This window comes from Gorilla gorilla, chromosome 2 (assembly GCF_029281585.2).
Source record: "Gorilla gorilla gorilla isolate KB3781 chromosome 2, NHGRI_mGorGor1-v2.1_pri, whole genome shotgun sequence".
Taxonomy (NCBI): domain Eukaryota; kingdom Metazoa; phylum Chordata; class Mammalia; order Primates; family Hominidae; genus Gorilla; species Gorilla gorilla.
Window position 1 is genome coordinate 25,512,748 of NC_086017.1, and position 12,596 is coordinate 25,525,343.

Below are 12,596 nucleotides of genomic sequence, written 5' to 3' on the forward strand. Positions count from 1 at the left end.
CACAGCATCTCTGTGGGAAATGACTGGTAAACCTCCAGGAAAAAAACCCCTCAGTGTTCTTTTCATGGCTTATAGATGCTCTCTATAGACCTCCAAATTTGAAAGGCATCTATAGATACAAGGCTTGCATTTATTGAATAGATAGGCACTAAGAGTAACCTGTGGTTCTTTTTGTGGGTAGGATTTATGCTGAACTATATGGCATTGGTTAACTACTTCTAAGGGACTGGCTAATGTCTCAGTTCAATATTTACCTATTGAGAGTGCAACCACTCCATGCAAGCTTTAAATTAGTTCTGCATATGATCTGCAATTATAATTTTTCTAGCTATAGATTAATATTTTTAAAATGTACTTATTTTTCACAGATCCCATCCAGTGTACAAAATTGATTTTTATTTTATATTTTGGGAACAGGGTTTCATCATGTTGCCTAGAGTGCAATCAAACTGAACTCAAGTGACCCTCTTGCCTCAGCCTCCCAAGTTAGGTGGGAATACAGGCATGCGCCACCAAGTTTGGCTTTGCAAAGTGATATATAACTTCACTCTGTTTCAGAAGAAGGTAACAGCAAGTAATGCATTTTAACCTCTTGTTCAAACCATATAGTAGTGTATATATGTTTATTAGAGGTTCTAATGTATTATTAAAATATTTTTCTCAGCCCCACTTGAACATCTGATAGCTTTGAAGGGCGGCTCTGGGAGTAAGAGTGGGTGTTATCAATAGTCTTCTAAAATGTAAGCTTCCCAAAGGACTAGAAAAAAAATCCAAGGCATATATTCAAATGTATTCTTAAGGATCACTCTATAAAAATAGAGAGTTGTGAATCTGCATCTGCCAGTGATACGCAGTGGGTAGCAAGTCATTTAATTGACTCGGTTATAGACCTTCGTATTTTAACGTATCTGCTACATCATAATATCACAATATGGAATAGTTCTTGCATAAAGTGCTCTGTAAAGTCTGTCTGCATAAATGTTTAATGCAGTACACTGGTAAAATAAGTCAAAACGTGTATCACTTGTTAAATGAAAGATTATACCAATCCAAAATAACTTCTACCAGAAAGAAATAAATACTGCATTGTTTTGTTGATAAAGTGTTTCAGAAGTTAGATTATTACATAAACCCAACTTCTAAGGCAGATAATGTTTTAAGTGATGATAGTCTTGTTGTTGGTATTCCCTGAGAATACAATCATTTTACTACCTAAAGTCAAAAATTTCCCCAGACAGTTGTAGCTCTTGGTAATCTCCTTGGGTCTGGAAACTTTTGAAGAGCCAAGCTGACATTTTTCAGCTCTTTGGGCCACTGGGTTTTAGAGGGAAAGTCCAGAGATAAGTCCAGGCTGTAGCACAACCTTCAAAACAACACAGGCGCCTCTCTGATCCTGCCCTACCTAAACTTTGACGGTAGTGGGGCTTCTGTCTGGAGAAATGCCCTCAAAGAGTAACCAGTAGGTGTGACATAGAATTGGCCAATGTTAGCATCTGCAGCCATCATCAAAAGATGAATCCACTGCCACTGCCACTGCCCCCTGAGGGGCCCCTAAAATCGCAGAAGGTATCAGCAAGGAGGCTGCCAAGGTTGTTTTCCAAGAGAGGCCACAGGAGGAAGGGAGCTACTTGGGGGCACTTAAATCTTTTGTGCAGAGGAGCTTCTTTTCATGAGAGCAGGACAGTTTTAATGACTTCTTAAACACTTGTGTGGGACAGGCTGGAGCATGAGGGAGGTTTTAAGCCAGGCACAAAGTTAGTTTCAAATACTAGTTAATAAATCTATTTTTATTTCCTTTTTCACACAGAAGCTGGTAGTCTAGGACCTACATGTAAACAACTTTATATGAATATTTTTTGTACTTGGTTTACTTGGGTTGGTATAATACACTGTATTTAAGTTCCCTGAACACTGTGGATACTCCTAATGTTTATGAATGATGGAGGCTTTGTAAATTCATTTGTGTGAATAAAGTTATTTGGTGAGGTCAAATAATCCATATATGATTTGAGAAAAAAAAAAGGTCAAAATTTTAAAGACAATTAACCGGAAATATTATATATCAGAAATTGAAAAAAAGTATTGGATAGAAGTTATAAATAAATCAAGCATAATATCTGGCATACCTGCTGCATGTATAGGTGTCCTCTTCAAAATGTAATCTTTTACTAAGATTGAGGCTCCCTGATTAATGAGTACATCCACACATTCAACATGGCCCTTAAAAGCTGCAAGATCTAGGGGTGTTCTTCCACTACTATTTCTGACATCAAGATCTAACAAAGACTGTACCAACACTTCCAGTGCTTGATGGTGACCATGATAGGCCTAGAAATAAATAAAAATGTAAATTTAAAACATACATATTTAGACTGACTTCCTAAATACTTGAATAAATGTAAATAAGCAAACTTGTCTTCATATTATTATCCTATTTGAGATAATCCAAACTTCTACATCGAGAATTCAGGAAGTTAACTACAGATCTTTCTAATAATCAACATAGTAGGCTACTGTGTTAGGGAACAGGCATTCTAAAAATAATACAAGTTCAAATGACAGGTCATGTTTTCATGAGTATACAATGCTTGGCTCATGGCAGACATTCAATGGATGTGTGACAGGGATTCATTTAAAGTCTTGATTTCAAGTCTGATTCTAAAAAGCCTGTGTTTTTTTTGTTTTGTTTTGAGACAGGGTCTTGCTCTGTTGCCCCAGCTGGAGTGCAGTGGCGTGATCATAGCTCACTGCAGCCTTGACCTTCTGGGCTTAAGTGATCCTCCCACCTCAGCCTCCTGAGTAGCAGGGACCAGAGGTACACGTCACCATGCCCAGCTAATTTTTCTTTTAATTTTCGTAGTGATGAGGGTCTCGCTATGCTATCCAGGCTGGTCTCAAAATTCCTGGCCTCAAGTCATCCTCCTACCTTGGTCTCTCAAAGTGCTAGGATTACAGGCATGAGCCACTGTGCCCAGCCAAGCCTGTGTTCTTAATCACAGTTCAGTGCTCCACATCAACTGCAAAGACAGCTAGCAACTTGAGTCAGTGCTTGAATATTCAGATTTCTCAAATTAAACTGACCATACCCATCCCATAATGTGCCATAGCTAAAAAAGAAGTAATTCTTTTAGCAAAGAAATACATAACTGAGCCCTGCTTGAATATCACCACATACCAGGCATTGTCCTAGCTGTACAAAAGTAAGACTGAAGATTTGTCAGACTGAAGTTGTCTTCTTTTTTTTTTTTTTGAGACGGAGTCTCGCTCTGTCACCAGGCTGGAGTGCAGTGGCACAATCTCAGCTCACTGCAACCTCCGCCTCCCTGGGTTCAAGCGATTCTCCTGTCTCAGTCTCCCGAGTAGCTGGGATTACGGGCGCATGCCACCATGCCCCAGCTAATTTTTGTATTTTTAGTAGAGACGGGGTTTCACCATGTTGGCCAGGATGGTCTCGATCTCTTGACCTTGTGACCCGCCCGCCTCGGCCTCCCAAAATGCTGGGATTACAGGCGTGAGCCACTGCGCCCGGCCCCGAGTTGCCTTCTTCATACAGTTTAATAAAAGGGCTTTCCAGAAAAGTCTTTTCAAAATCCAACATGGCAACTGAACATATATTATTTACACTGGACTAAATGCTGAGCAGGACATAAAGAAATAAATAAACTTCAAAGGACTATAATGCCATTTCTTGTAGAAAATGTCAGAAAGTAGCAGCAAGAGATAAACTTGCTCTGGGCCTCACTGATCTCTTTATAATGAATCTGTGTAGAAACTTGACTACTTAAGCTTGACTATCTCAAAGATTAAAGTGACCGTAGGTCACGGAATTCTACTGTTTTAGGATTACATCTAACTTTGTTCCTCAATACTAGGTCAATGAAAATTATGCTACTGAAAGAATGAACTCTGAGGAACCATACATTATATATAAAAGACAATATAAAAAGAAGAATTTAGCCAGTTGTGGTGGCTCACACCTATAATCCCAGCACTTTGGGGAGGCTGAGGTGGAAGGATCATTTGAACAGGAGTTTGGGACCAGCCTGAGCAACATAGTGAGATCTCATCTCTGCCAAAAATAAATAAATAAACAAACAAACAAACAAATAAATAAGCTGGACCTGGTGGCACATGCCTGTGGTCCCAGCTATGCAGGAGGCTGAGGCAGAAGTATCACTTGAGTCTAGGAGGTACAGGCTGCAGTGAGCTGGGATTGTACCACTGCACCCCAGCCTGGGTGACAGAATGAGATTGTATCTCTAAATAAATAAATAAAAAAAAAATAAATGAAGTTGGGCATGGTCACTCACACCTATAATCTCAGCACTTTGGGAGGCCAACACAGGAGGATTACTTGAGGCCAGGAGTTTGAGACTAGCTTGGGCAACAGTGAGACCTTGTCTCTACAAAAAAATAAAGAATTAGTCGGGAATGGTGGTGTGCACCTATAGTCCTAGCTACTCAGAAGGCTGAGGGAGGGAGGCTCACTTGAGCTCAGGAATTCAAGACTGCAGTGAGCCGTGATTGTGCCACTACACTCCAGCCTGGATGACAGAGTGAGACATTAAAAAACAACAGCAAAACTAAATAAAAAATAAAAATGAAAAGACAAGAGAATAAATGGGAGCCATGATGATTTGCCACAGGGCTTTTCCCCCCATGATATCCTTGTATGGGACTGAGAGAAGAAGTCCAAATGTCCAGTATGAGTAAAATTAGGAATCAAGGCCAGTCTCCTTAAGCCTCAGATCAGTATGTTTTCACTGTACCAAGTTGTCCCGAATGGGAGAGTTTCGTGTAAGAAATTAAAGTAACTTCTGAAAACCTCCTAGAGATAGATATGAAATGCAAAAGTGGTGGTATAATCATATTTCATTGAGCCTAATCACTAAATTATTTCAATTTTTAGTTTAAAAACACTATTTAGTATACCTATGGCATAGCAGCACTTATTCATAATAGCCAAGAGATGAAAGCAACCCAGCATCTATTGTCAGATGAATGGATAAAGAAAAATGTGCTATATACATAACAATAATTATTCAGCTTAAAAATAAGGAAATTCAGCCACACGCTACAACATGGATGAAACCTGCTAGATGAAATAAGCCAGTCACACAACACAAAAAAATACTGTTATGATTCCACTTAAATGAGGTGTCTTGATTAGTCAAATTCATAGGAACAGAAGGTAGGCTAGTATTACCAGGGACTGGGGAAAGGAGAAATAGGGAGATGTTTAATGGGTACAGAGTTTTAGTTTTAACCTTTACAAGATAAAAAGATTCTGGAGATTGGTTGTATAGTAATGTAAATATACTTAACACTGCTGAACTGTACAATTAGAAATGGTTAAGAAGGTACGTTTTATGCTATGTTTTCTTTTTTCTACCATTACCACCATATACACATACAAAATCTCTGACAAAAAAATAGTAATGGGGGGCGCAGAGAGAGAGAGAGAGAGACCGACCCATTAATCAATGTATAACACATGGTTAACTTGCAAGCACAAAAAGAGAAACTTGCCAAATTGAAGGGTGGGGAGAATACAAACGAGAATTTCTAAGGAAACAACATCATTAAACTGATAACTAAGTCCTAAAGACTGCAGGGCTTTTGGGAGTCTTTAATATGCTACTAGTTGAATCTCCGCAAGGGGGAAATAGTCTGGCACCTAGAAAGTGCTCAAGAAATGACAGTGAAATTATTATAATGAGAATGATGCTGCTGCTGCTGCTAATGCTGCTCAGTCTTCACTTCTTTTCATCAATAGTAAAATGGCTATTTCTTCCATGCTGGCTTTGCCTTTTCAGACTTATTTACTATGCATGTCTGGGAGAGGTGATGGTGTTTCCAAGGACTCAAAGGGCAAAGAAGTAGAAAGCTTCAAGAATGCTTTCTTAGTTATTTAGAACACGATAGGAAGTATCAGTGGGGAGAAATGGCAGAAAATTTAATGCATATATGTCAGTGTTAAAACACCCGCAAGGAGAATATTAAGATAAAAAATAATAGTACATATGAAAAGAAACAATCAAATGAATAACTGAACTTGTAGTGTTCCACATTAAATTAAGGATACATCCTTATAAGCATTTTACTAAAAATCATGGATCTCACAAACACCTGGTGACAGTACCCTGGTCTCCTGATTCTCAAAGTACCCCCTTCCCTACAACTCTAACATGCTTTGTCTCAAAAATAAATTCTTTCTGTACAGAAAGCTAGATTAGGATCTACTTGAAATTTAAGGTAATAAATTCTCATTTGACTTAAAAAATTGTCACATTCTTCCCTAACCTTCTCCATTTAGTGATTGACACTGAAAAAAAATTTAGAGGAATCTTAAAGTGGAAGGGACATAACAGACAATGTAGCCAAATCCTATAGTGTGAGCAACTAAAGGACCAGTGAACACACAACAAGTTAGCACCCCAAGATCACAAAGTAAGCAAAAAATTGTAGAAATACCACAGAATGTGTGTGTATACCATCTGCTTAGCCAACTTATAAGGCATTCCACTAGGGCAGCACATTTTAAAATTCACCATCACAGGCATATTCTCCATATTTTCTCCCTTTCTGTCCCCAGAAGGCCCTGGGGGAAGCCTAAGGATCACTGTCTGTCTTTTTTTTTTTTCTAAAGCAAGAAACAGAAAAAACAAAAACAAAAACCCAGCACATTAAGTAACTCTCTGAATTAAAGAAAGTTCTCAAAGTTTTAATTCCATGATAACTATTACATGGACCAAAAGTTTATGGTACTAGTTTGAGTCAACACAAATAGGTTATTAGATATTTTCAGTAAACCAGCAGCCATCAAGTCGGCTATGAAGGCAGTACTCACAGCCAAGTGTAAAGGGCTTATTGTTGCTCTATTATCTGAATCACTCAGCATGTCTGTTCCTGAGGTTTCCATTAACTGAAAAAGAAGAGGCATTTTAAATGTCAGAAAGACATACTACAGCAATTATTCTCTCCCACCCTCCCAGTTCAAATCCACTTTAGAGTATTATTTGGCAACTCAGCAAACTTATAAAACATGATTATTATGAAAGTATACTAAGGACCACAGACTAAGAGCTTTGAAGACAGGCTATAAGAGTTTGGGGGAAATGCTACTTAATTGCCACCAAGCAAACATCTTCCTTCCCTCTGTACACACGATTTCTGTCACCGTCTTTGTGCCTAATATGTAAAAACACTTTCAGCTCTAATGAGAGCAAACAGATAAACATAACTGGTAGGAGGGAACTGACCAATACTAATTGGTGGGAGGGAATTGACTAATACTTACAACATCTAGAGGAGTTTCACTTGCAATCTGAAATAAAAGTCAAAACAAAAATATTTAGCTTGGGAAGTATTCATCTATATTAAGTCTCAACTTATACAGAGCTTTGCTAACTTTTACCCTAAACCCGTGCTTCCTTTGGCTCCAAAAAATTAGGTGTTTTGAATAAACAACTTTATATCACAATAGACGTCAAATCTATATACATAGGTCTAAAATTTTGGTGTGAATATCCATAATGTAGGAAAATAGTTTTGTAGCAGGGCTCTAAGTGCTATATTAAATTGTCAACCTCCCTTTTCTTGTTTTATATCTACGCTCGTTGAATTTTATTTCCCCTTGAAGGGAAGCAAAGTTTAATGTAATTTATAAGGTAAGTCTAAATAAGAGCATCTTTAACCTAAAGTATCTGTTACACACATGAATATCTTTTCCTTGACTTTCCCTCTGGTTTGGTAAATTTGGGTGAATGGTGGTATTCTATTCCAGAATCAGACCACAGTAGAAATAAAAACTTCCTCTGCAGAAGTGGAGTCTCTTGTTAGGAGGGGTTGTGAAATAAATGTGCCTTTTGGAATTCCCTAAATATACGGGGGAGATATTCCTTTCACAGGGACTTTTATTTCTCACAAAAGACACAGTTATAGTTTTTTAGAAACTTATGAGGAATATTAATTTAAAGGGGCAGGAGAAGTAAATACTGTAGACATGAACACGGAACATGGGGTAATCAGTAGCCCTCTTCAGAGATCTAATTTTCTCCTTTTTTAAAAGGAAAAGAGAATGAGATATATCTTATTAAAGCAAGTGTGAATTTAAGAGGTATATAAATTCTGAAAATGTTAAAAAACAAAATGGAATTTGTTCCTTGATCCATTTATTCTCATTTTTGTTATATTATTAGACTATAAACTCCCATTAGGTCTTTCACAAGAATTCAGGAATCTTACCAGCTGAAGACATAGACGGTGACCATAAGCAGCTGAATAATGAACTGCATTGTATCCTTGCTTATCACGGATCCCTGGATTTGCATCGTTTCTTAATAAGTATTCCAGGCACCTATATACAAAAACAACAACATACTGAAAATCCTAAATCCTGCATATTAACCAATGATAAAAAGAGACTGAAATTAAAAACTGACAATTTTTCTTATACTTGAGTAATATAAAAATCATAAATGTATTACACTATAAAAATCTGTCATTTAAATGACATTGACTAAAGTATCATAAAAATGCAAATGAAACATTCATGAGAATCTTCTTGATTCAAAGTGGATATCTCAAAAGTCTGTCAGACAGCTTTTTTTTTCATATGTGAAGGCTCTCTTTTACACAGTCTCTATCTATACCACCACCTATTCTACTAAACAATGTTGGATAGGATTAAACTTTTCGTGGTGGTGAGCACATAATATTGGCAATATTACTATTTATCTATCTAGAACACAGAATGAGTAAATTTTTCATCATGAAGCTCAAGAAAGGATGTTAAACAAAACAAAACCTCAAGAAACCAAGGTCAGAACTCAATGAATCTGAATTAGAGGACTAAGAAGAGGTATATAAACAGAGTAAAGTGGTAAGAAGGTATCCATAAGAGATACTTCATTTCATTTCTGTGATAATAAAATATGAGGAAAATAATTTTAAAAAACACTATATGTAAAACCACTATGGAAAACTGTATGGAGATTCCTTAAGGAACAAAAAGTAACACTACCATTTGATCCAGCAATCCCATTACTAAGTATCTACCCAGAGGAAAGGAAGTCATTATTTGAAAAAGGCACTTGCACATGCATGTTTATAGCAGTACAATTCGCAATTGCAAAAATACGAAACAAGTCTATTTAGGCTATCTATCAACGAACAAGTGCGTAAAGAAAATGTGGTATATATACACCATGGAATACTATTCAGACATAGAAAGGAACAAAATAATAGCATTTGCAGCAACCTGGAGTTGGAGATCATTATTCTAAGTGAAGCAATTCAGGGATGGAAAACGAATATCGTATGTTCTCGCTCATAAGTGGGAGCTATGAGGAGACGCGAAGGCACAAAAATGATAGAATGGACTTTGGGGACTCAGGGGGAAGTTCCCAAATTGTACCCAATATGTAGTCTTTTATCCATCATATTTTACTCCATGTGAGGGATAAAAGACTACACATTGGATACAGTGTACATTGCTCAGGGGACCAGTGCACCAAAATCTCAGAAATCATCAATAAAGAACTTATCTATGTAACCAAAAACCACCTGTTCCCCAGGAACTATTGAAATAAAATACAATAAAAATAAATTTAATCATGTTTTTTTTTTTTTTGCCATTGGTTCTGTTTATGTGATGGATTACGTTTATTGATTTGCGTATGCTGAACCAGCCTTGCATCCCAGGGATGAAGCCGAGTTGATTGTGGTGGGTAAGCTTTTTGATATGCTGCTGGATTCAGTTTGCCAGTATTTTATTGAGGATTTTTGCATCGATGTTCATCAGGGATATTGGCCTAAAATTCTCAGGGCTTTGGTATCAGGATGATGCTGGCCTCATAAAATGAGTTAGGGAGGATTCCCTCTTTTTCTATTGTTTGGAATAGTTTCAGAAGGAATGGTACCAGCTCCTCTTTGTACCTCTGGCAGAATTCGGCTGTGAATCCATCTGGTCCTGGACTTTTTTTTGTTTGGTAGGCTATTAATTATTGCCTCAATTTCAGAACCTGTTATTGGTCTATTCAGAGATTCAGCTTCTTCCTGGTTTAGTCTTGGGAGGGTGTATATGTCCAGGAATTTATCCCTTTCTTCTAGATTTTCTAGTTTATTTGCGTAGAGGTGTTTATAGTATTCTCTGATTGTAGTCTGTATTTCTTTGAGATCGGTGGTGATATTCCCTTTATGTGTCTATTTGAATCTTCTCTCTTTTCTTCTTCATTAGTCTTGCTAGCGGTCTGTCTGATTATCTCAATAGATGCAGAAAAGGCCTTTGACAAAATTCAACAACACTTCATGCTAAAAACTCTCAATAAACTAGGTATTGATGGAACGTATCTCAAAATAGTAAGGGCTAGTTATGACAAACCCACAGCCAATATCATACTGAATGGGCAAAAACTGGAAGCATTCCCTTTGAAAACTGGCACAAGACAGCGATGCCCTCTCTCACCACTCCTATTCAACATAGTGTTGGAAGTTCTGGCTAGGGCAATCAGGCAAGAGAAAGAAATAAAGGGTATTCAATTAGGAAAAGAGGAAGTCAAATTGTCTCTGTTTGCAGATGACATGAATGTATATTTAGAAAACCCCATCGTCTCAGCTCAAAATCTCCTTAAGCTGATAAGCAACTTCAGCAAAGTGTCAGGATACAAAATCAATGTGTGAAAATCACAAAGATTCCCATACACCAATAACAGACAAACAGAGAGCCAAATCATGAGTGAACTCCCATTCACAATTGCTACAAAGAGAGTAAAATACCTAGGAATCCAACTTACAAGGGATGTGAAGGACCTCTTCAGGCAGAACTACAAACCACTGCTCAATGAAATAAAAGAGGACATAAACAAATGGAAGAACATTCCATGCTCATGGACAGGAAGAATCAATATTGTGAAAATGGCCATACTGCCCAAGGTAATTTACAGAGTGAATGCCATCCCCATCAAGCTACCAATGACTTTCTTCACAGAATTGGAAAAAACTACTTTAAAGTTCATATGGAACCAAAAAAGAGCCCGCATTGCCAAGACAATCCTAAGCCAAAAGAACAAAGCTGGAGGCATCATGCTACCTGACTTCAAACTATACTACAAGGCTACAGTAACCAAAACAGCATGGTACTGGTAGCAAAAGAGGTATATAGAACAATGGAACAGAACAGAGGCCTCAGAAATAACACCACACATCTAAAACCATCTGATTTTTGACAAACCTGACAAAAACTAGCAATGGGGAAAGGATTTCTTATTTAATAAATGGTGCTGGGAAAACTGGCTAGCCATATGTAGAAAGCTGAAACTGGATCCCTTCCTTACACTATATACAAAAATTAACTCAAGATGGATTAAAGACTTAAATATTAGACCTAAAACCATAAAAAAACACTATTAGAAAACCTAGGGCATACCATTCAGGTCATAGGCATGGGCAAAGACTTCATGACTAAAACACCAAAAGCAATAGCAACAGAAGCCAAAATAGACAAATGGGATCTAACTAAACTAAAGAGCTTCTGCACAGCAAAAGAAACTATCATCAGAGTGAACAGGCAATCTACAGAATGGGAGAAAATTTTTGCAATTTACCCATCTGACAAAGGGCTAATATCCAGAATCTACAAAGAACATAAATTCACAAGAAAAAAACAACCCCATGAAAAAGTGGACAAAGGATATGAACAGACACTTCTCAAAAGATGACATTTATGCAGCCAATAGACATACAAAAAAATGCTCATCATCACTGGTCATCAGAGAAATGCAAATAAAAACCACAGTGAGACACTATCTCACGCCAGTTAGAATGGCCATCATTAAAAAGTCAGGAAACAACAGATGCTGGAGAGGATGTGGAGAAATAGGCATGCTTTTACACTGTCAGTGGGAGTGTAAATTAGTTCAACCATTGTGGAAGACAGTGTGGTGATTCCTCAAGGATCTAGAACTAGAAATACCATTTGACCCAGCCATCCCATTACTGGGTATATACCCAAAGGATTATAAATCATGCTGCTCTAAAGACACATGCACACGTATGTTTACTGCGGCACTATTTGCAATTGCAAAGACTTGGAACCAACCCAAATGTCCATCAATGATAGACTGGATTAAGAAAATGTGGCACATATACACCATGGAATACTATGCCACCATAAAAAAGGATGAGTTCATGTCCTTTGCAGGGACACAGATGAAGCTGGAAACCATCATTCTCAGCAAACTATCGCAAGATCAGAAAACCAAACACTGCATGTTCTCACTCATATGTGGGAGCTGAACAAGGAGAACACATGGAGGGGAACATTACACACACCACTCTCACTCTTAAGTGGAAGTTGAGCAATGAGAACATGTGGACACAGGGAGGGGAACATCGTACACCGGGGCCTGTCGGGGGTGGGGGCCTGGGGGAGGGATAGCATTAGGAGAAATATCTAATGTAAATGATGAGTTGATGGGTGCAGCAAACCAACATGGCACATGTATACCTATGTAACAAACCTGCACGTTGTGCACATGTACCCTAGAACTTAAAAGTACAATGACCAAAAAAAAAAATGAATTAAAAAACACTAT

General features: G+C 37.7%; 1 protein-coding gene across 13 annotated transcripts in view; it reads right to left on the reverse strand.

Moving 5' to 3' along the window:
- Window positions 1-12,596, reverse strand: part of ANKRD28 (ankyrin repeat domain 28) — a 195,011-nt gene that overhangs the window by 20,834 nt on the left and 161,581 nt on the right. For all 13 annotated transcript variants that reach the window (XR_008677970.2, XR_008677968.2, XR_008677969.2 and 10 more), the window contains 4 exons: window positions 8,248-8,359; window positions 7,301-7,327; window positions 6,851-6,925; window positions 2,127-2,328 (listed from right to left, as the gene is read on the reverse strand). Coding sequence is in view for 10 of the 13 variants with exons in the window: in XM_019023464.4 (XP_018879009.1) it covers window positions 2,127-2,328; window positions 6,851-6,925; window positions 7,301-7,327; window positions 8,248-8,359 (416 nt within the window). In the remaining 3 variants the exon portion in view is untranslated. The remainder of the gene's footprint in view (window positions 1-2,126; window positions 2,329-6,850; window positions 6,926-7,300; window positions 7,328-8,247; window positions 8,360-12,596) is intronic.